The 25,405-nt window shown below is 47.9% G+C and overlaps 4 protein-coding genes across 6 annotated transcripts in view; 2 read left to right on the top strand and 2 right to left on the bottom strand.

The window, feature by feature from the left end:
* Positions 1 to 1,626: 1,626 nt before the first annotated feature.
* Positions 1,627 to 16,818, bottom strand: LOC146253878 (uncharacterized). Its single transcript, XM_084677647.1, has 8 exons — positions 16,704 to 16,818; positions 13,546 to 13,579; positions 8,993 to 10,462; positions 7,994 to 8,128; positions 7,676 to 7,840; positions 4,321 to 4,405; positions 3,869 to 3,946; positions 1,627 to 2,777 (listed from the first exon to the last, which is right to left on the bottom strand). Exons 3-8 carry the CDS (start codon positions 10,415 to 10,417, stop codon positions 2,323 to 2,325), a joined length of 2,343 nt encoding a protein of 780 aa, XP_084533773.1. The 5' UTR covers positions 10,418 to 10,462; positions 13,546 to 13,579; positions 16,704 to 16,818; the 3' UTR covers positions 1,627 to 2,322.
* On the bottom strand, positions 3,883 to 7,538 carry LOC146253879 (uncharacterized). The gene is made up of 4 exons (XM_084677973.1): positions 5,608 to 7,538; positions 5,088 to 5,153; positions 4,321 to 4,634; positions 3,883 to 3,946 (listed from the first exon to the last, which is right to left on the bottom strand). Exons 1-3 carry the CDS (start codon positions 7,106 to 7,108, stop codon positions 4,525 to 4,527), a joined length of 1,677 nt encoding a protein of 558 aa, XP_084534099.1. The 5' UTR covers positions 7,109 to 7,538; the 3' UTR covers positions 3,883 to 3,946; positions 4,321 to 4,524.
* fmc1 (formation of mitochondrial complex V assembly factor 1) lies at positions 15,631 to 17,906 on the top strand. Of its 3 annotated transcripts, none has more exons than XM_084677974.1 (2): positions 15,631 to 15,802; positions 17,323 to 17,906. In XM_084677974.1, the coding sequence occupies exons 1-2, from the start codon at positions 15,671 to 15,673 to the stop codon at positions 17,542 to 17,544; spliced, it is 354 nt and encodes a 117-aa protein (XP_084534100.1). In that variant the 5' UTR covers positions 15,631 to 15,670; the 3' UTR covers positions 17,545 to 17,906. The 3 variants fall into 3 exon arrangements, with proteins under 3 accessions (XP_084534100.1, XP_084534101.1, XP_084534102.1); XM_084677975.1 differs by having other exon boundaries at positions 15,634 to 15,802; positions 17,341 to 17,906; XM_084677976.1 differs by lacking the exon at positions 15,631 to 15,802 and adding an exon at positions 16,116 to 16,395 and having other exon boundaries at positions 17,341 to 17,906.
* A 1,174-nt stretch (positions 17,907 to 19,080) lies between these two features.
* Positions 19,081 to 25,405, top strand: part of LOC146253876 (heme-binding protein 1-like) — a 6,719-nt gene continuing 394 nt past the window's right edge. Inside the window, exons 1-4 of the mRNA XM_084678363.1 lie at positions 19,081 to 19,466; positions 23,175 to 23,313; positions 23,772 to 23,952; positions 24,499 to 25,405. The exon at positions 24,499 to 25,405 is cut by the window's right edge and continues 394 nt beyond it. Of these exons, the coding sequence (XP_084534489.1) occupies positions 19,389 to 19,466; positions 23,175 to 23,313; positions 23,772 to 23,952; positions 24,499 to 24,676 (576 nt within the window). The 5' untranslated portion in view covers positions 19,081 to 19,388 and the 3' untranslated portion in view covers positions 24,677 to 25,405. The remainder of the gene's footprint in view (positions 19,467 to 23,174; positions 23,314 to 23,771; positions 23,953 to 24,498) is intronic.

Below are 25,405 nucleotides of genomic sequence, written 5' to 3'. Positions count from 1 at the left end.
TCAGCTGAGAGCTTGGACCAGACAAACATGAGAAGCATTCCTATATGGAGCCATACCTTTACCATGTGTGTGTGTGTGTGTGTGTGTGTGTGTCAGATGGAGGAAGTGTGTGACTGCTGAGGTGTTATCCAGATGTGTAACGCACAAATATATTATACACACACACACACACATTAAGAGACAGACACTAAACACTAAAAACCTACCTATGATCATAAATAAGAGTCCCCCCAAATAAAGATGCATAGGATCGAGGGAGAAGAGGGGAAAAAATAAGGTAAGATTTTTTTCTTTTCTTTTTTTTTTTTTTTGAGAAAAAAAAGAAAAAAGGAGTCGATAAAATGTAGACTGACCAATAAGCTTGGTTCTACTGTGAGCTGCAAAAATCTCAACCTCGAAAACCGGTGGCGGTTTTAAAAACTAGTCAAAGTTAGCGATTGGACAGTGAGTGACGAGAGGGAGGGAGGAGTAGAGGGGCATGAGGAGAGAGGAGACACGGAGAACAACAGACCGCCAGAGACTGGAAGTGATAGAAATGGCAGAGGGAAGGGAGTATGCATTAAAAAAAAGGAAAATAAAATCCCCCTCCTCTCTGTCTCTCTCTCTCCCTCCTGTTCCCCCCTTCCCTTGCTCATAAATAGAAGAAATTGTAGACCAGGTAGATGGAGAAGTAGATGAAGAGGCAGAGGACCGAGAGAGCCAGCAAGTGAAAAGACAAGGCGCCTCCCAGCAACGCGATGAGGAAGAAAAAGAACAAAAAACGAAAGAAAAAAGCGAATACTCCCGTGGCCTCCGTTTTCCCTGTCTTCTGTGTGTGGAAGGGGGGGATTGGCAGTAGCCAGTTATTCCCCCTCCCCGACTGTCTGCTTGTGTCTCCTCTTCCTCCACCCAAAAAAGACTTCCCATTCAGGTTAACCAACAACAACCCCCCCCAAAAAAAAAAAAAAAAAAAAAAACACCCAATAAATGTCCTTCTGTCTCAAATCTTGGCTGCCGCCAAATGCCACTCGCACAGGTTAGACATTGTTGCAGCGGATAAGGGTAGCCTCTGTATTGCTTCAGTGGAAAGCCATGGGGGCTGCTGTTAAGACTAGCCTAGCCTGCCTCATGAGAAAGGATACTGAACAGAAGCCGCTATCTCTCTGTCATCCCCCCTCTCCCGCCCCTCCCCGAGAACACACACTGTGGGAGGGAGGTGGGTATACTCGCCCGGCATTAGTATGCATTGAGAGAGGGAGACAGGAGAGGAGAGGAGGGGGGGGGGGGGCGTGGGGAGAGAGAGTGGGAGGGAAAAGAGGGGGGGGGTGTCTTTCCAACAAATGTCGAGGAACCAAGCCATGGTGAGGAGGAAACTGATAAGCGCCTGGCTCCCCCTACAGTCAAGCATCCATAAACAAAACAACAGTCCGTGCAAAGGACAGTTGAAATCCTGTACATTCAACACAAACCTTTTGTACACATTTGCAAACAGTGCTTTAACCCCCTAGTCTTCCATCCTGTTTGAGACTCAAGAACGTTGGGCCAGGCGGAACCTGGCTTGTTCTCCACAGATTTGATGCACAGAAACACCTAAGCCTAATTGGTCATTCTTATATTCTCCTGATGAGACACAGCAAAAACACTGTATTTATTGAACGTGTTTATTGAAATCTTCTGAGGGTATATCTTCCAGGGCTTCTGTAGGAAAGGAAAGGATCCAAAAATACTGCACTTGGGTGCCCTGGAAGAAGACATATGACATTTGACTTCTTTAAATGTTCCTTCGTCTGAACCAAAGGACCAAATAAATGTTGAGTCCACTTGTACTTGGATAAAGGGATCGCCGTCCTCCTAGGTCAGTTCAGATGGAAAGGTATTGAGAAGATCCATTTACAAGTCAAGTCAATGAACTTGAAGTAAGGACAATGTAATTGTGCGTTTGCGGTTGACTGCGTCAACAGTGATCTTGACCTGGACTAAACTTTCCTCCTCTGACACAATACTGCCCCTGTGTGGCTAAAACACACAGGGCACAGGACAAAGACGGGTCTTTTTCAGTTTGGCCAGTGGGTTATGGCACAAAACAAACTTTTCAGATGTACAGATAAAGATAATCAAAAAAAACCTGCAAAAAAATGCATTTATAGAAAACCAAGACTGTATCAACTTGAAACAAAAATCAAACTACATTCACCGTATGACTTAACTGTGCAAATAATACAAATATAAAATACACTCTGGATATCAATTTACAAACACTGCCTGGTCATGTTGAACCTTTAACACTTGGGTAAAGAGAGTTTCAGTTTGTCGCTTGAGGGAACGCCATCGAGCCCCAGCCTCTCAGCCGGTGGAGGTGGCGGCGTCGGAGCACTGGGCCTCGCAGAACGAGCCGTACCGTCCGAACACGTCTCGGGCGCGGACGGCGAAATAGTACCTGGCGCTCGGGGCAAATTGCGTGAGGGTGCACGCCATGGGCAGGGGCAGTGCGCTCACCTCCCCGATCTTCCTCCACTGCGACGGGGGGGCGGGGTCCGCGGGCGTGTCGGGGTGGTGGTAGGCGTACAGCTGGTAGCCTGCGACCGGGGCGCACCTCGGGTCCACCTCCGCCACCGACCAGGAGAGCGCGATGCCGTTGTGGTCCTGGATGCGGGCCAGCCTCAGGTGGGGTCGCTGGGGCGCGGAGGTGTGGGCCGCCTCCAAGGGCGGGGGGCCGGGGGGGCTGGGCGGGGGCGGGAGAGGAGGGGGCCCGGGGGGCGGCGGGGAAGGTTTGCAAGGGGAGCAGCGGGGGGCGGCATCTGGTCTCGCGGTTTGGGGCGGCGGCGCGGCAGTTTTGGACGCCGTCTGTGAGTGAGGAGGTGACATTCGGTTACCTCATTCATTTGCCACAGATTGAGTGGGTATTTTTTTTATAGACCTGGCTAGAAGTGTATTGGAAATTTATTTTTGTGGTCTTACCTTCAGAAGACATTCAAGAAGAGTATTTGGAACAAAGGACTGATCACCAGGAGTTAAACTCTCTGTACCAGGAACAAAACAAAAAGATTTTACAAACAAGGAAAAAAAACTGTTGTCACACAGGAATAGACCGATGGTGGATTGAAGGCCAGTAGATGGGAGACAAATCCCTCACCATTCTTTGGTACCACGGAGACAGTCATGCCATTGGATGGTGGTGTGATCGTCCTTTGCGGTGCAGCCAATAGGGATGCAAATGTGAGAGGGGCTGGAGACTTCGGCACTCCGGTACCTGAAAACACAGACCCACAACCAGGGGCGTGGCTAAGACTTGGGGTCCCATGAAGAGATTGCAATTCCCCCTCCTCATTTTGGTTATGTCCTTTCCTCCTGGGGGGGGGGGGGGTCAGATGGCTGAGCGGTTAGGGAGTCGGGCTATTAATCAGAAGGTTGTTGGTTCGATTCCCGGCTGTGCCAAATGACGTTGTGTCCTTGGGAAAGGCACTTCACCCTACTTGCCTCGGGGGGAATGTCCCTGTACTTACTGTAAGTCGCTCTGGATAAGAGCGTCAGCTAAATGACTAAATGTAAACGTCCTCCTGTGCACCCTTATTAGCCAGTCTGCAAATAATTGTCTCTCTGGCCATAGTCCTGGGTCCTCTGGAAAATCACTTGCACTCTGCATTGCCCTCACCTTCCCCCCCCCCCCCCATTTCTTCATCTGTCCTCTCCTCATCCTCCTCACAACCCTAAGAGCCCCCTTCGTTTTCCTCGCTCTCATCCCTTTCCTCATCCTCCATGCTCGCGGATCTTCTACACAGACACATCCCTCTCAAAGCATCAAGTATCGTCAATCCCAGATTGACATTAGCCTCCTTACCTGCTAATAGCCTGACTGCTTGGAATAACTGTGGTTGTGGTATGAGCTCACCTGGTCTCTTGTCCTCAGTTGAAGCCTCTGGAGGGGACGGCCCCTCCGCCGCTCCCCTCTCTGTGGCTGCTTCTGAAACTAAGGGACAAACGTTCCATGATGTTAAGCTTCTCTAGGCCACTTTGATATGACTATGGGTAGATTTGAAGGACTTTTGACACAAGCAAGCAGAGCTAGCATACCAACATGTCCACTCGCACGGCTAAAATGTTACTTGCTCAGTTTGTAACTGTATCGCGTAAGGCTTGGGGAAATGGTGGCCTTCCTACCCCTCTGCAGCCGATACCCGCCCACTCAATCTACCACACCAATAGATTGATGATATATTCTTTACACGAATAGCGCGGGAAGGAAGCCTTTTGGAGGAATCAAAATAGGGCCCTTTGCTGACCTCTGATCTCTCAGCAATGTTCCGACCAAGACAAGGGGTGGATAGGAAGCGTTCGCCTTACCTAGAACAACATCGTCAGCATCATCACCATCGTCGTCCTCAGTCAGGTCGATCACTACCGATGATCTGTCCGAGGAGCCTGAGGACTGCGGCGCGACACAAGAACGATGAGTTGGAACTATCCGAGTAATGGTTTTCAAATGCATTCCGGCTAGACGACACTTGGCGGTCTCTGTCTAATAGCGCCAACGCTCGTTCTGCAGCGCTAACATGAGGCGCTGGAGGCTGCCCAGATCAGGGGTCTCCAGGACCTCACCTGTGCAACCGCTGTTTTGGACACGGTGGAGTCTGCAGGCCGCCTCCTCACCTTGCAACCTGGATGGGGAGAGAGGGAACTCTGGTTGTGGCTCAACTGATTGATTCGTTTGAATGAATCCCACGGTTAGTCATTCGACAGGTTTAAAACGGCGCTTGGAGAGGTCACATGAGATTTAGGCCCAGAATAGATTTGTCTATCACGATGGAGAAAAGGATTGGGAGGTGAAGATCGGATTCCTTTGGGGGGGGGGGGGGGGACATGTTGTTTTGCAATGTTTCAGCTGTATAAATTATCCCATATGAAATGAAATAAGCTTCTGCTTGCTTTTCACTTTGCCTCAATCGTGACTCGCTTCGAGCTTCAATAAAAACAGTTCCATTTGACTCGAAAGAGCGTTTGCGTTTCCTTAAGACCTTCTGAAACTAAAAACGACACTCGTGTGTGTGTGTGTCTGTGTGTGTATTTCTGTTGGCATGCGAGAGCATGTGTAAGCTCAGGTACCATCTCACCTGTTTCGAGAGGAGGGGTTAAAGCTGGAGCAGAGACATGTGCAGTTTGGGCGGTCGGAGGAGGAGCTACAAGGCAGTGGTTGACAAAACACTCTAATCAAGACTCACTCTGACCACAATCAGGAACATGTTCTGTCATCAACTCCAATGCCAGATATTTGCCACTACCAACTATAGACAACTAAACAACAACATGGCTTGTTTACCAACAGTCTATGCATGCTGCAAGCTCTAGCAAGACTTGAATCGGGGCACGTGGGGTCAGTATGGGGGAGAATATTGCGACGTCGAGGAGGATTTGGAGGAGGAGAAACAACATTCTCCCCTCCTCATACCACGCGGGTACAAAGATTCCTGCTAACCATCACCATGACAACCTAGCCTCCATCTTTCTTTCTTTCGCCTTGCATGACCAGGATCTGGAGAATACCCAGCATCGTCAACCATTGCACCATGTTGTCGTTATCAACCAAGGGGAACCAAAACCTTTGAGAACCAAACAGGTGTTTTTATCTCTCACCCGTTTCAGGAGAAGCTGCGGCGACAGGTGGAGGTGAGGACATGGAGGTCGCACGCCCCCCCGCCTGCTCCGCTTTCGTTTTCAACAACGTCGACAAGTGCGTCCTCGTGGAGGTCTGATGAGATGACCAATGGGAGGAGCCAGGCCCCCCTACGCTGGGGCACCTGCCCTCCACGGTGGCCTCTGGTTGGACAGGAGCGGAGATGGAGGGGGGCCTGAGGCCGGCTCTGGTTGGAGGCGGGGCACTGGGGAAGGTGGAGGAGGTGGGTGCCACCGCGCTGGGGTGAGTGCCCTCCACAGTGGCCTCTGGTTGGATAGGAGCAGACATGGGGGGAAGCCTGAGGCTGGGTGTTATAGGAGGCGAGGCAGGTATTGTAGGAGGGGGGGCAAGTCTTGTAGGAGGGGGGGCAAGTATTGTAGGAGGCAGGGCAGGTCTTGTAGGATGCGGTGCAAGTATTGTAGGAGGCGGGGCATGTCTTGTAGGATGCGGTGCAAGTATTGTAGGAGGCGGGGCATGTCTTGTAGGAGGGGGGGCAAGTATTGTAGGAGGGGGGGCAGGTCTTGTAGGAGGGGGGGCAAGTATTGTAGGAGGCGGGGCAGGTCTTGTAGGATGCGGTGCAATTCTTGTAGGAGGCGGGGCATGTCTTGTAGGAGGGGGGGCAAGTCTTGGAGGCGGGGCATATCTTGTCGGAGGCGGGGCAAGTCTTGTAGGAGGCGGGGCAAGTCTTGTAGGAGGCGGGGCAAGTCTTGTAAGAGGCGGGGCAAGTCTTGGAGGAGGCGGGGCAAGTCTTGGAGGAGGCGGGGCAAGTCTTGGAGGAGGCGGGGCATGTCTTTTAGGAGGCGGGGCAGTGGGGAAGGTGGAGGAGGCGGGTGCCACCGCGCTGGGGTGAGTGCCCCCCACGGTGGCCTCTGGTTGGACAGGAGCGGACATGGGGGGGAGCCTGAGGCTGGGTGTTATAGGAGGCGGGGCAGGTATTGTAGGAGGGGGGGCAGTGGGGAAGGTGGGGAAGTTGGAGGAGGTAGGGAAGGTGGAGGAGACAGGGAAGGTGGAGGAGGGGGCAGGGAAGGTGGAGGAGGGGGCAGGGAAGGTGGAGGAGGGGGCAGGGAAGGTGGAGGAGGCAGGGAAGGTGGAGGAGGCAGGGAACGTGGAGGAGGCAGGGAAGGTGGAGGAGGCAGGGAAAGTGGAGAAGGCGGGAAAAGTGAAGGGGGCGGCAGGGAAGGAAGGTGAATCTTGCACAGCTGAAGACAGGGCAGCTATCGTGGGAATAGGTTGGGCATTCAGGGTAACGGGCTGCGAACGGGATGTGAAAGCAGGAGAGCTGGTGACTGGAGACTGAATGATGTAGGTCATCTTAGAGGTTTTGATGCTGCCCACCAAGCTTGCGAGATTGTTGAGCGGGTTAAGGGGGCCCAAGATTGTCGTTCCAGGTGGAAGATGCACAAAGAAGGGTTGGAGGGACATAGATTGCTGGGCTGTTAATGACATTGGGAAGGCTGACATACAGGTGGGTTGGGCATAGTCAAAGGTAAAGGCAGGGGCAGAGGCAGATGTAAGCGTAGAGGCTGAGACAGTGGTAGAGGCAGGGGTAGGGGCAAAGGAAAGCAAGGCGGCAGAGGCAGATGTAAGTGTAGAGTCTGAGGCAGTGGTAGAGGCAGGGGTAGGGGCAAAGGAAAGCAAGGAGGCAGAGGCAGATGTAAGTGAAGCGGGAGAGGCTGTGGTAGAGGCAGCGGTAGGGGCAAAGGGAAACAAGGGGGCAGAGGCAGATGTAAGTGCAGAGGCAGTGGAAGAGGCAGGGGCAAAGGGAAGCAAGGGGGCAGACGCAGACGTAAGTGTAGAGGCAGAGGCAGGGGCAGAGTCAGACACAGGCGTGGCAGGGGTAGAATCAGAGGCAGGAACGGGGGGGGTCACCTGCAGCAGAGTCTGGGAGGAGAAGGATGGGGTGACCTCTGGTGGGGATATGGTGGGGGGGGTGATGGAGGCCGGGACCGGGGAGAGCAGCCGGCTGGTGGTGGGGGAGGGGCAGGGGGAGGGGCAAGGGGAGGGACAGAGGGAGGGGCAGGGGGAGGGGCCAGGGCAGGAGGAGGAGCAGGAGGAAGGGCAGGAGGAGGGGCAGGGGGAGGGGCAGGGGGAGGCGCACGGAGAGAGAGGGGCTTCAGCCCTTCTCCTGACGTGCACCTTGTCTGGACCGACGGCTATCGACGCACACTTTTCGGAGAGACGCGCCATCTTACCCTGGGACACGACGACACAAGAGGAACATAGATGGACGAGTTCATGTGAGATTAACATGGAGGATTTCATGTGCGATGAAAATGGACGAATGAAAGATTGAAAGGAGAAAGAGTGTGTGTGTGTGTGTGTTAATGCCTGACAGTGAGACCCTACCTGCAGGGTGAGGAGTACACTCTGGTGTTTGGTGGACTCCAGTCTCTCCAGCCTGTCTCTCAGCTCCTGCAGGCTCTGGTCAAACAGAGACAGCTGCAACGCTGTGAGCTGTTTTCTCACAAGCTCCCTTATCACCTGCAGCAAAGAGGGAGACACACACACACACGTATGGTCAGGAATGTGTAGAAGTCTTAGGCACACAATATTATTTACGGGAATATATCATATGTTTTTGTCTTCTGCATCAGTATAAAAGTGCACATTTGTGAACATACTTGTTTCGTCTTTTCACTTAATTATTTCTTATAGCATTTTTGCTTAACTTTAAAACATGTTTTCCTTGTGCCTCAGACTTTTGCACGCACACACTACAGCTTTGGAAAACAATTGCAAACCAATGCACTTTTTTCTTTCATTTAAAAAAAAAAAAAGTTGAGAAGGACAATTTTGAATGAGGAACAGAAGGGTACAAATTTTAAAGCCACTGCAAATGTTACCCTTCTGTTCCTCACTCAAAATTGTCAATCTACACTTTTTGTTTTGTTTTTTTATGAAAGAAAAAGGTGCAGTAGTCTAAATGTTTTCCAGAGTTGTATATAAACACTCCTGGTGTTGAATTCAAACTTTGCACATTTGCTGTGTAGGGGTAGTGTGTAAGGATCATAAACCCTTCAGTAGGATCGTCCAACGTGGAGTATTGATGCTCAAGATACTCCAACTAGTAATGAATAATCAACAAATTAATTTCATTACAATCAGCTAACTCTCACCCTAACATATTGTACAGAGATGATATTCTGTTGAAGTTGCTGGATGGGTTGTGCGTATGAGATGATGTAGTGAGGTTTCTAACTGGTAGTAATACCTCTCATTGTAGTTACATAGCAACTCTAACGTAATGACATGGTTTTATGGTTACGGATATAACCAAAAACGTCAGAACAAAAGTAGAAAGGGTATGTTTTGTACTTTTAGTGTGTGATGTTTTCCTTGACGAACCTTCTGAAGTCTGCTGTGATTCTCAGCCCTATCGAGGATCTTCAGTTCTAGGTGTGCTTCAAGATCCTCTCCCTCCACCCTCAACCTTCTCCCCGCCTTTTGTTTTCCATCACTTTGAGGCTTTTTTTCTGCAATCTTTCCTTCTCCATGTCCCTGTCCACCTATTTTCCATTTCCCCCCAACCTGCCGGGCTTCTTCATCCATCAGCGCCTCATCTTCCGTTGCAATCATCCCTGTCCCCACGTTACCCCCATCACTCTCTCTGTCCATTCTAGACCTCTTTTCAGGGATCTCCCCTTCCTTTCCATCCCCCTCTCCACTCATTCCAGGCTTCTTTTGGTGCCCCTTCCTCCCCTGACTTAATTCCTCGGTCTTTGGGCTCTTGCCAAATATAACCGCCTCCTCCGTATCCATCTGTTCCCCTCTCTGGCAAACACGGTCTCGGCCCTCCTCGCTCTCCACCGCTCGGCCTCCTCGGTGGGAAACAAGAAAGCCGTCCGTCTCCAGTTCACCTCCACCCGTCCTCGCTTTCTCGACGCCACTTTCCTTTTCGCCCTCCCCTCCGTCTCTAGAACATTCTTCCTCCTCCACCGGAGCGCCTTCTGCGTTGAACTCCTCTTTGTTGCCCCGGTGCCGTTCGACGTCTGCCGTCCCCTCGTCCCACTCGTACTCGTCGTCCTCATCCTCGGAGAGCACCAGGGAGCCGGGCAGAAGTTCCTGGTCGCAGCTCTCGCTTAAGGGGGAATGGGTGGGCGATGGAGTGGAGGAGGACGGCGCGGAGGTGTAGGGGGCCAGGCGGACGAGCGGGAGGGGGAAGGGTAGAGGGACCATCTCTAGGTCCGACGGCTCCAGGTTCACGTCCTTGGGATCCATCTCGGGTCGGTGGCCTGGCGGCCCGGCGGATCCTGCGGCTTCACCGTGCGTTTTCTCCGAGTTCCGCGGGGAAGGAGGGGGGACGTCGTCCAGGCGGGACCGTCCTCCTCCTTCCTCTCCCCAGCCGTCGCTCGCCTCCCCTTCCTCCGGTCCAGACCCCTCGGCACCGTCTCCTCCGCCGCACGGGTCAGATGCGTCGCCGTGCGTGGACCGCCGGGTTGGAACTGCCCGTGCGGAGGCCGCCTGCTCCACCAGGTGCTTATCGGCGCGGCGCGCCGTCCTCGACGATGTGTACCGGCGTGACGTCTCTTGCCCGGTCGGATCTTCATCCACCACCGGCGCCGACTCCTCCGAGGGCTCCAGCCTCACCAGCAGAGGCTGCAGGGGGGTAGAGCGAGCTTGGGGGGGAGAAGGAGGCTGGGGGGGTGAGGGAAGTGACCAGGAACGCCGAGTGTTGTGAAGAGACTCAAGCTGTCGACGGTCACTTATCTTCATGGTCTTCCGGGCCAGGAACACTCTCCTCGGTGGATCCTCCACCACCGCGTTGTCCATGCTTGTGCAGCGAGGTACGAGTTTGACACTCTACATACAGTTGACCTGTATTTATTAGAAAAGAGAATATTTAACCACATATATGTGTATGACAGGGGTGCATCACAACCTTGCTCCTGCTTTTTGCTTCAGCCCTCTAACCTATCGAACCTCATTCAACTGATCAACCGGCTAGGCTTCCCCTTGTGTTATCTTCGGGTCATTGTGACCCCCCCACGTGTTGCGACAACTCGACTTTATACTAAAATAAAGTGAAACATTTTCTTTTAGCTGTCGGGCTGTCTCAACCCCCCCCCCCCCTTTCCCAGTGCAAAGGTTAAAACAAAATGCTTTTTATTTGTTTTTGTATTGGATAAAGCTGTCGCAGCACAACGATGGGTCGTTGTGAACCTTCCGTGTCGTTGTGACCCAAAGGCAGCACAAGGGCTAATTATAAAATCAGGTGTGATAGGTAAGGGGTTGAATTGAAGACCTAAAAACATAGTTGGAGACCCTGGACCTTCAACAATCGTCTGGACCCAATTTTCCACAATGCACTATATTTTCGTGTTACGTCATGAACAATCAAGGCTGTCCAACTAATGCTAGCTCCGTGTAAAAGGGCAAATTACCACACCATTGCTGCATAAAATGAGTTAGCTGAATGTCGTACTGCTTAAGTATATTGACAAGAAATGCAATAATGCATTTAAAATAATATTTGAACAAACACATAGGGATCTAGTACATAGCCAAACAGATATGTAGTGATTAGACTAGGATTCTAGTATTCAAAGGGGCATGGATTCAAAGGCAAATTATAAATATTTGGGTTTGTTCCAGCAAACTCGAATGTCATTCATTAGTCAAAACGCATCATGAACTTGAGTGAACTCCATGATTGGATGTTAGATTAAGCCTCTGGTTAGTCCCACTCAGCTGCACCTGATTGTGAGTTCTCCTGTTCAATCTGTAGGCCATTTGTAAGTCCTTATTTGAATCAGATGTGTTAATGCTTGTAAGTGCACTTGACCTTACAGACAAAGGAGAATCTATATCCAGAGTGCGAATGATAATCGGGGCGGTCACATTTCAGGATGTAAAAGGAACCCAATACAGAGCAGTGCTTCAGTGAAACAAAGTCTTACAATCCTTACGGTATCTTGCTTGACGTATCGTCTGTAGATGTTAATGAATCCAATCCATTACAGCAGCTCATGGGGCACGTACCACACAACAACATTTGTAGTCAGGGGTCACCAACAAAGTATCATAAAGCAAAACTAGCTGCAAATCAGGCCCACACAACAGAAGACCAATATTTCCGCTCAAACACAGACCCCACACAATGCCGCACTATCAACCTGCCGAATATGTAGGCAGATGTGTTGATACAATACAGAATATATACCTGTGACTAACATTAAAAGGTATAGAGCACCCTTGAAAGAAAAGTACTGAAAACCTTGGTTCTGGTAACCAATTGTTCAAATGCAATTGGTACACAATGCATTTTAAGAGAGTGCTGCCACTATACAATAAATACAAAATAAATGAATAAAACGTTGATCTTTACTAAATTAACAGAGGAACATATTTGACATTAAGGTAAGGACATTGGAATATCTTCGGATTGTAATAATAACTAGACAATCTTGCTTGATACAGTTCCAAACGAATTAGCTATAGCTACTTCCAACTTTTAGGTAACGATAGTTAACCCTGTTTCTATCATTAACATGTGTTAATATTCAATAGCTAAATGCCAATACAAATGAGCCTGACGGTGTCATACTCATAATTCTATTCAGAATATGAGTCTGAAACCGCTCCGTTGGGCTGTGAGTATGGGGCGTGTTTCAACCGAACCCGGAAAAAAAATGCCTCTGCTAAATTGGATAGACCTACAACCCATCACAGGAACGTAATATGTTATTTGTTGAAAACGAATTCAACTCAAGCGCTCTCTCAATGATGCAGTCTCTGGATTGTTACAGTCTGGCACAGTGTTGCCAGGTCCGCGGTTTTCCCGCGGAATTGGGCTACTTCTGAAGTGTTGCCGGGATGACCTATTTTGCATGCAAATTACATTACTATCTTTAAATAAAAATCTATATTTTAAATGAATTAATTTATTAATGCCCAAATCCTACCAAACTGACTCCAGATCAGCACATACACACATGGACATGGGACACGCCCACATACACACACGCACTGTGCGTGTGCACTCGTGCCTAATGCTCTGTCTCCTGAGCAAATCTCCTGAAAACTGCATTCTTAACAGTTGGTGTTACTTTGTAGATATTACAATAGATTTGGCAATGATAGCAATGCTGTTGGACTTTATAAGTAGTGTATATGGTTCGGCAGGGCCATATTTTGAGTTCCGATAATGGGATGGTTTTTGGGCTGGTTTTATTGGCCATTGGGCTGGTTTTGTCACACAGACCTGGCAACCCTGGGAATCTGTCATGTAGATTCTCGAAGCTGGGAGGATGAATTCCTCCACGTTTAAACGGATTTCTTCAGATAGCAAATTGATACTGGAATGGACCTGTAATGAGTATTATGTATCTTATTGTTAATATTAGTTATGGATGTTAACAACAGCCCAATGATCGTATATACCCCAGGAAAATTTACCTAGGATTCGAATAAAATCACTAGACTACACGGCACGTCATTCCTTTCTCATTCAACACGGACAAAAAAAAAGTAGCCTAACAAAACTTAACTATACTAAGTAAGCGCCACCTAGTAGGCTAAATAGAAGAAGGAACAATGAGATATTTAGATAATCAGATGTATTATGCCATTTGTTCACAATTACCGTAAGAACTTGTTTTCTAACAAACCAGTGTGTAGGCCTATACAATATTTCTAATGTAGGCTACATATAGCGCTCGATGGTAGCTAATATTGCTGTTTAATACAAACATGAATGCACGATAGCCTACAAAATCGTTTCATATGAAAATGAACATGCAACCTTCCCACTTGGGTAGTCTAACATTAATCAGTAAACTACTGAGCTTTGCTTAGTCTACACCTTGGAGATTAAAGCTCTGTATATATATATCCATTTACACTGAGAGTGAACCCACAAGACAACAGTTAAAAGTAGATGTTTCAAGAATGTCACTCACCGTTATCGTAGTTTTCGAAAGACGTCCAAGGGAACTAGAAGCGAACAGAAGAGAAACGTCCTCACAGCTGTTCAGTTACAATAGTTACGGCATTGTCTGAACTCCATGAGTCTGAGTCCACAGCTAATTTCATCCTAACTGCTAACCAACCAAATATACTAGTCTTACTTCACCATATTTCTTGCAAAAACAAAGTTTTAGGTGGGCGGGCTAAATGAGAGAGACAGGCAGGGCTGCAAGGAGGAAGGGGGCTTTCGACTCCTCCCACCACCTCTCCCAATTTAAACTAACCCTAACCCATGACATGCGGTTTTTGAATGCCTTTATATAGGCCTTAGTGGTCCCCTAATTCTGTATCTGAAGTCTCTTTCCCAAAATTCAGCCTTGGTGCAGAATTAGTCACTACGAGCAGTCCCACAATGAGCTTTCCTCAGGACGAGCCGTTTCTGTGTCTGTAGCTTTAAATGGTAAGGAGGAGAGAGGCGGGGCAAGCTAAGTAACCAATGACCTATACAGTAAAGCAACAACATGATATAGCTTTAGTTGACTTACTTGTCCGAGGTTTGTAGCTGGACAGAAGGAGAGTTGGTACTGATACAGACTTAAATTTCAGACAGTCCGCAAGGCCAGCTTTTTATTAGCCCAAGCTAAGAAAACAGTCGTCGCTGAAATGTTTGGCGCAGACATGATACAAAGTTTTGGGAAGTTTCGGCGCATAGGTTCCGCCAGGATGCTTGTTTGCCTTGTAGCTGACCACTGCCCAATCCCAAAACAGAGCACTGCTCTACTAATTCAGAACACTGAATATCTAGTTCAGTATTTCCTCCCTTGCACATGTTTCTCTACTCTTACTGCATCATTGTATTTAATCTATGGTCGGAGGGATCCCTCCCCCGTGAGTGTTCTTAGCATAGCCCCTCCCAGATGGTACAGCCATGTACCATTGGTTGTTGGCCATACGTTTTGGCAATGACTAATGTTGTGTTTTGCAAAGTTAAAAGTTCAGTATTTGAGGAAAATGTTTTCACATGTTTCTATAGAATACTGGAACCACAATAAGGCATATTTCATATTTTCTGGGGGCGAACATTTTCAATAGGCTATATGCATATTGAAAATATAGTCCCTTTTTACAGCAGTCAACCTGCTCTTAAAATCCAATCAGAATGATGATTGATCATTCTGATTTCACCAGGCTAGAACTAGTTCACACTTTCCCCTGTGATGATGATATGACTTACTGAAATTATGTTAGCAGTCATTTTATACCAAGGTCCAGCAAGCTTTGCAAACACAAAATGTATGTCGCTCCCAATACTTTGGCCACGGCTGTACAGGAATTAAGTTCCGGTCAATCAGCGGCAAATCTTTTGGAAACGGCCGAGGAGAAAATATTTTCTGTTTGGTACCTGGGGTCCAACACAGTTTGTTGAGGTTTTGGACTATTAAGCTTAAAAAAACCTTTTGCATCAGAGTTCTTGAACAGTGGTTTGACTTTGCAGGATTTTTTCAAAAGTTTCGACAAAAAGATACACAACAGGCAATTGGGTTGAACAGGCAATCTAATCTTAACATAAAATGCTACACTGTACATCTTCTTTCCTTTTATGAGATACCATGACAACATCGTAACTCCCTACGCATTGCAAGTCTCCTAACTGTCTTAAGGCCTCCAATATATCATCTAAGATATCCCACGACCTTGGCGCAACAGGTGCCAGATACATAACAATATATCTTACCATCAGTAATACCATTATTAAAACCCATTGGTTTATACCTAAAAAGTATGTATATTATTAGCAACGAATGAAACTGCATTTTTGGGGATTGGGGATGTTTTTGTGCTTTATTTTTGATAGTGACAGTTTGAGACAGGTAGACAGGGGAGAGAGAGGGGATTAACTCGCCCGGGTTGGAATCGAACCCGGGGCATTTGAAGTTAGGCCTACCAGCCACTGGTAATAAGCCCTAATGAAACGTTATTTAAATTCACGATTATTTGACCACTGAAACTTCCTGGCCAGCTTCATTTTCCAATCGATTTACTCGACGTTCGATTGAGCGTAACAGTCCGTCAGTGCAGTCTGTGAGTGCAGAAACCAAGCAATGCCAAAATAAATTAATGATGGCCGCGTTGTCGTCGCCTCTGCGCGTTTGCCGTGGAATATTGAGAGAAATACGCACGTTAAAAGGACCAACGTACAAACAGTCGATGGCATATAATTATGTTATAGATCAGTTCCGGAAAAACGACGTGAGTGCAAAGCTCTGTGCTCAAAACAACTAATGATTGCTACAGTAGCTAGATGGCTAAGCCTCAACCCAATAAACCAAGCTAGGTTAGCTTCAATGAGCTCTAGCTACACCACGCATTCGCGTTGGCAGGAAGCCAAATGAACTGTTGTAAATTTGCTGCATCTTTGTGAACAGTTTGTTCCGTTTAGATCAGACGGAGTGACTATTGTTTGTTATACCATGCGTGAAATGTATGGTAGCCTAAAGCTAGTCTAGCCAAGTACACACTGACTGACCAAGGTGACCGTGAAGCAACGTCGTAAGTGCGTAGTTAGCTGTGTCTTTACTGACTTGACTGTTCGGCGTAAGTTAGAGTTAGCTAACTAGCTCTAGAACTAGCAGTACAGATAGATGGCGAAAAGTGATTCTTGTGTAAAACTAGGGTGGACAGATTGAAAATATAAATTCAGTTTTGCGCCCTTATTCTTTTGTAGATGCATGTAACCTAACGTGACTTAAACATATCCGAAGTCGGATTTAGTTACCTCTGTTTTACCACAAAACATCTATTTATCTGTGCCTGTTTTTATGGAAGTCATCCACCGCTCCAAGGTATTAAATGAGACCAACGGCACCAAAATGCTTAGCTAGCGTTCTGTTCCACTTGCAAACCGTTTAGGCTTCTTACAGCCTTATGTTGGACATCAGACTTATAAACGGCAAGATTAATCTGTCAGTCAAGTTTAACGCTGTCATCAAGTTTCTGTATTTAGCCGTACTAGCTTTGGTAACAACGGTAGCTAGTTATCCAGTCACAAGTAATGTGTAGCACTTCTAACTCGTATCTGTCAACTATCAGCAGTAACTCTTACAGTAGCTCTAATCATCTTAGTCTTTTGACCAGCTCTCCCCCTACCTACCCAAGTTATCCAGAAATCCCACGGGTTTACATTGCAATTGACAGTGGATACTACAACTTTACATGACTTTGGTGTCGTAACTGAATTTGGTCTCACTAATCCGTTGGCATTTTAGAATTGGACCTCGTGCCATATGGCACGTGTTCGGTACCGCCAGGATACTTGTTTGCCCTGTAGCTGACAACTGTCCAACACGGAGCACTGCAAATGCTCTACTAATTCTGAATATATAGTTCAGTATTTCCTCACTTGCAAATGTCTACTCTTACTGCATCATTCTATTTAGCCTATGGTCCGAACAATCCCTCCCCTGTGAGATTGTTCTTCGTCTTCCTTGAAGGTTTCAGGATGGCTTAGGTGCAGTTCTATAGACGTCTGTGAAGCCCTCTGTGACATTGCTTGTGGAAATGGCTATACAATTATAATAGTTTGCACCCACCGAAGCAGACAACTGGCCTGTAATTCAGCTAGAGAGCCTGTTGTATCTGGAGGGAACTACAGCGTGTATTAGCTTAACACGTAATACATTTGTGGCGCCATGAGGTATCTCATTATGTACAGCTTTGGGCAAAATCAACAAGGGAATCATTTTATACGTCTTGTAATCCACTTTATTTAGCTTCCCGTCTGCCCCCAGGTCACAGGAGAGAGGTACTGCCGGGCCCAACAGGAGGCGCTACACGCCTCCCAGACCTACCTGTGCATGCTGGCCTCCACCAGGAACCACATGGTCCTCCACCAGCTCTACCACAGCAAGGGCCAGCGCGGCACCGAGGAGATGGCAGGGATTGTGGGGCTGCGGCTGCCCACTCAGCCCGGGGGCAAGGGCTGGGAGAAGTGAGGGGAGGAGAGGGGACGGGACACTCGCAGACACCCAGTGAAAGGGTTGAAAGGGACCAGACCTTTTTCCCTAATCCCTCTACCCCCCCCTCCCCCTCATACCGATCCTGATAGTAGACAAAGGCTGTCATGGACATGGATTGTGACGTGCGGGAGGGAGGGAGGGAAAGGGAGAATGAAAGCTATTAGGAGCCGTGTTATTGGGTGAGCCATAAAGAGCCATGATGTTAGATTTTTGAATTTCTCTCCTACGCTTATTGTTTTTGTAGTACTGGATGAAACGGCTGTAACAATTACAATATGTACATATTTATTTTGTGTTCAACCTTGCCCAATAAAGTTTCATTCATGGTTCCCATATGATACACCAGTATATTTGCAATGCAGGCGTAACCAATCATAACAAAGTAGTTTAATTTATTTCTGACTGTATTCTCACCCTTGTTTGGAGAGAACATTTTCAGTGCTCTTGTCTGTGATACAACTTTGTACTATTGCCATGTAGACATAGTAGCTAACCTTGGCTTTCTAATTGAACAGAGTGAAATTGTGTAATGCATGTGCAATGTCAATTACTGTGGAGTTGAGGATTCCTGTTCTACATGCCGACCCATGGTGTGACTCCTCATCTTTTCATAGCAGTGATTCCTATTGCTTCTGGATGCGTCTCCATTGTTCTGCATCTGTCCACTGTCGCTATTCTGGGCCTGAAGTCTGATATCCACCCCCTGGCTGCTGCCTTGTCACCTGCCTTTGTCACACTGACTTTGTTGGCACTTAATCAAGGTTGCAATGGGTTCAATAGTCTTCTGTTAAGTATAAATGGAGTGGATGCAGTATCGTGACATTCATTCGCATCGCTGTTTTCACAACGACGATTGACATTGCCTTCAGTGCTAGTTGAAATAGATGTTGCCCCGAGCACAACAACATTGTGACACACAGTGAAACAGGCATGCTCTGATAGACGCTCGAACAAGCACACGAGCCAACAGAAGAAGAAACAAAAGCAATTCATAGTGACAAATCAACGGACAATTCCATACGATATTGGCCACACACGCTTCTCGAAATCCGCCTTAGCACGAAGTAAGGCATTGACCTACTTTGTACAGACATACACGACTATTTACATATGCAAGAATTGTGTGTCACTTTTGTCAATGTGGACAGACACTCGCGTAGATCTTAATAAGATGTAATCAAGATCTTAAACAGCTAGGTTACTGCATTAAGTATTCATTTAATGTATTTTTTATGTGGAGTGAAACTTGAACGCATGGGGAAGCAATTAATTGCACTTGAATAAACTGTCAGGCTGCGACTTTACAATGTAGGCTACTGGAAAAGGCTGCGCGCATTATATAGAATATCGAATACTGTGGGATGTGTGATTGACAGGCGCGTAAACAAGTGGGTACCAATGCCTCTTTGGTGGAAAGGGTGAATATCTAGTGCGAAGGAGGGAAGAGACCAGAGGGCGGAGACACAGTTGGTTATATTTGAAACAGTTTATTCTTTCTTATGAAGTGAGCGAAGAGCCAAGATCCACTTATCCAATGTAGCAGCCCATTGACTTGTGTCGATTTATTTTGGATTGGGAGTTTGCACCATTGGCTACATCCTGTTGCGCAGAATCTTTTGGAGAGAAAGTGCGCTCGAGAAGACTATCACAAGCGTATCATTTAGGAGATTAAAAAAGAGTTGCGAGATATCGTTTATCTTTTGATATACCTTGTCTCTAACAAGACACTCGGAAATAAAAAAGAAAATAGAAAGGCAAACAGGTTATTAGGATAAATTAAAGGACCGCGCGCAGAGGAGCGATAACCTGAGCAAAGCGCGATGTTTGGCATGATAAAGAATTCGCTTTTCGGAAATACCGAGGAGACGGAATACAAATTGCTCAGCAGCGAGACCAAGGTAAGGTGTAGACACAAACCTGTCGCGTTCTCACTCTGCGTTACCTCTGAGGTGAAACGTCTTTAGTGCTACCAGATGTTCTGCGCGCCTGCTGCCTAACACCCGAGCTAACGTTTGACATTGTGTTGAAAAGTAGCGCATGCCATCAAGTACCTGTCATATGTTATATTATTTGCAGATACATTGTAAGGAACTATGTTTACTTAAGGCTCGGAGAATTTTTCCAATTTGTCTACAATCCCAATTAAGGATGCGCAGTGGGATGTAAGGCTGCATCTTTAGAGATTTCTGTGACCTTAGGATTGTGTTGTCTTTGATTGACACACAGGCCAATATTAATGACCCCCTAACTGCGTAGGATGTGCGTATTCCCGTCGGGTCACAGCTGGGGTCACCTTGGCTATGGGCCAGTTCTTCTATATAAACCTCAGCAAGTCTTGAACGATCTACTGTCGGTCTTTTAAGTGGTTCGTTGTTTGTCTGTTTCTATTCAGTTTTATAATCGTCCACATTCCAGTCTGTGTTGATTGTCTATTTTTAGTGTGGTTGAGACTTTCTGGTCTGATGTTTTTTTTTTTTTTTTGTGCGTGTGAGGCTTCTCCAATGACTCAAAGGTGACATCGATCCAATGACCACGGGTCATTAGGAGAATGACATGGAGTACAGAGGTCAGGCAACACAAGGTCATGTTCTTCCCGTGAAAGAGAGATGCGCGAAGAGAAACGGGGGGAGAGAGAAAAACAGAGACAGACGTATAGAGAGAAAGAGATAGTGGGAACCTAACTCTGTCTGGAGCACTGTTAGGTTTAGGTCTATATTAAGGCTACAATGCACTGGCCACATTCTACTCAGTGTAGTGAAAACAAGCACGATACCGTCAGACCAACAGCTAAACACAAATTATGTTCTCACCCCATTCTAGAAGGTTCAGAGATGCTAGCATTACATCTTGTTTATGTGATGGTTGTACGAATGTGTGTGTGTTTTGAGGGGGGGGGGGGGGGGTTGCAGGAGTGCGTGCATGTGTATTGTACATGTGTGTTGGAAGGATTCCAGCGAAACCAGTGATGTGTACTGTTTAATGAGGCAAGAAAAAATTGCCATTTCCTTTTTATGGTTATGTGCTCCCTTAAATGTAAACATAGTGCACCGGGTGCATGTATACACCATGTAGATTCATCTACAATGAAGTCCTGCTGACTGGGTTCATTGGGTTCATGATGAGGTGCAAGACCAAGACAGACAGCAACACCAGGAATTGATGGATCAACAGAGATCGACAGAGCGACGAGGGGTAATCAGGTGTCAGTGCACATCTTCACCCACGCACGTTCATGGCCGGTCACTCATCACCCATTGACACACCACACCTGGGTCGAACCTGGTTCCTTCAAATACTTTGGGAGTGGTGAACCAGAACATGGGAAGAGGACTTCTGCCAATTCACTCCCATCCCATTGGTCGAAAAGGCACCACAGGATGTTCCGTTGACCTATTAGAAGCAGAAATGACTATAACACCCAACTGAATTTGAGTGTCTTATCAAATGTCTGTGTATGATAAGATCTAGACTTGTGTGGCGAAACATAAACAACTTTCAAGTCGAGACATGTGACCATGATGCAGTCATTCAGAACAGGTTGAAGTCATCATGGGGGAACTTCAATCAGGACTGCTGATTGGAGCCTAAACGACCGTATGGAAATCTCACCTCACCACCTGATCGGTGTCCAATTGGGGTGTCGCTGAAACCTAATGCTCTTAATTAAACCTGACATTGAATACAGATGACATAGGCCTGACCTGCGCACACACGCACGCACATACACACAAACGTTCCGCTTTCCTGTTCATAATTGTTTTGCGCAAGACTTTTGCTCAACCTGATCACCCACTCGTCCTCAATTTGGCCAATGTAACATTTAAATTATGGAAAAGAGAGAGAGAGGAAAAAAAGGAGAGATTGAGAGTGAAATATCCTCGCTGAATAATAAAAGAATGGATGTTAGCGCAATTCCAATGCCCTGTGATTAGGCTTCAGCGATGATAGCTAGGCCCCTGCATGGTCATTACCATCGTGTTGCTCTGGGGAACACGTCTTCATCGCCGCCCTCGTTGTTCCTCATAGGTACCACACAGACAGAGGTAATTGAATGCCCTGTACCTCAGCTTTCAGTTTTAAGCTGCAATTAGTGTGTGTGGGGGGAGTGTGTTAGTTTGAGCCTGTGTTGAGCTTGTATCCAGAAACTTATGTGGATGAATACTGTCTGTGCATGGACAATGATTATGGTGGAATGTGCTTATATTAGCCGGTTAAAGCTAAGGAGCAGTTAAAGATATGGAGTTAGTGTCGGGCCTGGCAGATCCTGGCAGATACTGAGCAGAGACGGAGCACTGTGTTCTGTCCATCTGCCAGTCTGCCAGCCTGCCCGCTCTGTTTGTCCTTTCTCTCGAACGTGTTCAGCTGAACCACTGCTGGTAACATTTGATATTCAGAGTGAAAATATAACAAGTGATAGCTTGCGAACACTCTCCCTCTCGTTATCTCTCGCTCTCTCTCTCTCTTTATCGCTCTCGACATCTTTCTCACACCACACACACACGCGTGCACACTCTCACACACATCGGGCAAACACGCTCGGAAGCTCGGATGGTAGGCAGCTGTGCTCCTGCAGATTTGGTGGTACACGGAGGCCTCAGTCAGGAAGAGGAAACAGGCCCTGTCCAGACCTCTGGTTATAAATGTTTTTGCAGCATAAGCCTGCCTCTTAGGCAAGTACACCATGACATTTATAACAACAGGCAGCAGAGCAGTCAAGTCAGCGAGTGAGTGTGCACCACATTAACCCCACACACTCTTACAACACAGCGCTGTTTGCTCTGTGTGTGCGTGTGTGTGTCTGAGCGTGAGCGTAACACAAGCGCGCGTGTGCTTGTGTTTGATTGGGAGCATTCAGAAGCATGCGCATGTGTGTGTGGCCGAACACAGGCATGGGCTTGTGCGTGTGTGGGTGTGTGCGCACAAACGTATTAGCTTACCCGTCTGTGTGTGTGTGTGTGTGTGTGTGTGTGAACTCGAATGGTGCGTGTGTGCGCTTATGTATGTGTGTGTGTCTATTACATAAGTACAGACCTCCCGGTCCTATTATTCTCTTTAGACTGAATAAACCCTGCAGGGCCTCTTGCCCGCGGAGCAAAGGATGAAGAGGAAGGAAAAGGAAACAAAATCAAATCAGCGTATTTGGTGTGATCCTCTCCTCTTCCAGGGCCCTTTGGTCGCGCTTTGCTTCTTTTCTACCGTCCCGAGAGGAACTGTGTGGCTTCTGCTCTCTGCTTATTAGCAGCCCCGGCTTGGGCTGACCTCACCTCGACACACACTCGCACACACACACGCCTCTGAGACAAGCCCTTTGGTGCACGGGCCCTTTCCCGCTCCGAGCGAGTTTGTCAACGTGCGTGTGTCATAGGTGAGTCATGTATTTTTCTGTCTCAATTTTCCTCCCTCTGTTTCTGTGCCCCTGCCTCCCCCCTCACTCCCCCCCCCCTCCCCCGCCTCCCTCCTCCCCCTCCCCCTCACTCTCCCCCCTCCCTCCTCCCCCTCCCACCTCACTCCCCCCCCTTCCTCCTCCCCCTCCCCCTCCCCCTCACTCCCCCCCTTCCCCCTCCCCCCCCCTCCCTCCTCCCCCCTCCCCCCCAACCCTGTCCCAGGAGGGGGTCAGCTACGAGGTCCGGAGGTATGATGCGGCCAAGTATGCGGTGGTAAGCTCGGAGGGCCGGACGTTCGATCAGGTGACTGGCGAGCTCATCAGGAAGCTGCTGATGTACATCGGAGGAAGCAACGAGGAAGGTCAGCCAATCAGAGAGCTGGCTGTCCAGACCAATGCTCTTGTGTGTCTCGGTGTGAAAAAACAATGTCAATTATCTATCAACGGTTTGGTAAAGCAAGACCAATTATATTATTTACTGAAAATATATTTCAACTGAAAGGTTTTGGGACCAACACGGTTTACATTAGGATGCAAGATGGAGTTTATAGTCTAATTAAATAAATGAAATACATATTTCCCCCCCAATAGCTCATTTACTATAGGCTCTTATTGGAAAAGCCTAAGAGGGGTCGGAAAAGACTGAAGCTATCATAATGACTGGGAAACAACTGGGCTTCATCGTTCATGAGTTTGTTCTTCTGACTATTATATCAAGATTAGATCGATCGCAGTTTAGTTAATTGTGATGTAAAAAAAACATCTCTCTCTCTCTCTCTAACCTCCCTCTCTCTCTATCTCTCCCTCTGTTGCCCTCCAGGTGAGGCCATGGGCACAGCGCCCCCCATCATCATCACAGTGTACCCCAGGGATGACGGCGTGATGTCACGACGCCTGGTGGTGGCCCTCAAGATCCCCACCCAGTACCAGACCAGCCCGCCGGCCCCCGTCGACTCCGCCATCAAGATCACGGAGCAGCAGGGCATGACCGTCTATGCACTGTGGGTGGACTCTCAATACTCTCAGCAATGTCATGCCGTTCTGGCTCAATGTGCATGTAGCCCGTTTCTCTGCGATGCAACATGTGGGCAGTTCACTTGTCGCGTGATGTACAGCTTTGTAACCGTTTTGCGGTCCACGCTCTGGGAAATCTATCCTCATCTGTCTATCTCTCTGTCTCCCTCTCTCTGTTTCTCCCCCTCTTTCTCTCTCTCCCTCCCCCTCTCCTCTCTCTCTCCATCTTTTCCCTTTTCTCTCTCACTCCCCCCCTCTCTTCCTCCACCTCTGTCTCCCTGTTTCCCCCCTCTCTCCCCCTTTCTCCCTCTCCTCTCTCTCCCTTTTCTAACTCTGTTCCTTCCCCCTCTCAATCCCTCCCCCCTCTCTTCTCTCACCACTCTCCCTCTCTATCTCTTCTCCTCTTTTTATCTGTCTGACTCCCCCGTCTGTCTCCCTCTGTCTCCTTGTTTCCCCTCTCTCTCCCTCCCATCCTCCCTCCCTCTCTTTCCCTCCCCCCTCTCTCTCTCTCCCCCCTCCCTCTCTCCTCACAGGCAGTTCGGGGGCTTCGCCGGGGAGAGCGAGTACCGAGTGGAGGCGTCCCGGCTGACGCGCACGTTGGGAGAGACCGCCCCCTTCCAGCGCAAACAGTACTTCTGCTGCACCTACGACCCACCACTCAAAGTCTACAGCCGCCGCAACGAGGTGTGGTTTATACAAGAAGAGCCCTAGGGCATTAGGCTCAACCTGGTATCCATCGCGACCCCTTACACTTCCTCGTCATCAATTTTTTATGTTCTTGTAGAGCCCAGATTATTGGATATGTTTACGCAGTGTGACACTCCTGATTGGCTGGTTGGGTGGAGATGCCTCCATGTTTCATTAACCGCTCCGATTATCTCATAAATAAATACAAGAACCGCTGGGAATGGGTAGGTTGGGGGGGAATCAGTTAGGGTCTTCCTTTCAGTTTCCCGGTCCACTCATCACTCCAACCATCTTCACCCGCTAAAGAGACCGGCTGTTGGAGCCCATGTTTCTGACGGCTTCAAAGGAATCTTTGATTTGACTTTTTGATGTAGTATGAATGAGGGGAAGGAGGCAGGGAGGAAGATAGTGCAGTTTGGTTACCTCTCACGAGTCTGCCATGTACTTGAACTAAGAAACTCTACCTGTATTAGGGAAAGTGGTAATATAGTATGGAGGAAGGAGGAGTTTCTTTTTTATTTGGATAACCTCAAGCAGGGTAACAGTTCAGGGATGGGGCTTTTTGATTGGCTACAAGTATTTTTAATTGAAGACAAATATTTATACCATAACAAATTACAGCCATATTCTACCGTTGTACCAAAATGACATTCAGATTTTTTGGTTTGTTTTAAAAAGAAATATTCCCTACTGAACATATGTCAGTTTGCACCAACGAAGGGTGTAAATTAGACATTTAAACACATTTACATG

Source organism: Hypomesus nipponensis, chromosome 17 (genome assembly GCF_054491055.1).
Source record: "Hypomesus nipponensis isolate SF chromosome 17, ASM5449105v1, whole genome shotgun sequence".
Classification (NCBI taxonomy): Eukaryota; Metazoa; Chordata; class Actinopteri; order Osmeriformes; family Osmeridae; genus Hypomesus; species Hypomesus nipponensis.
The sequence above is the reverse complement of the archived record's forward strand: the minus strand, read 5'-3'. Positions and strand labels throughout refer to the sequence as shown.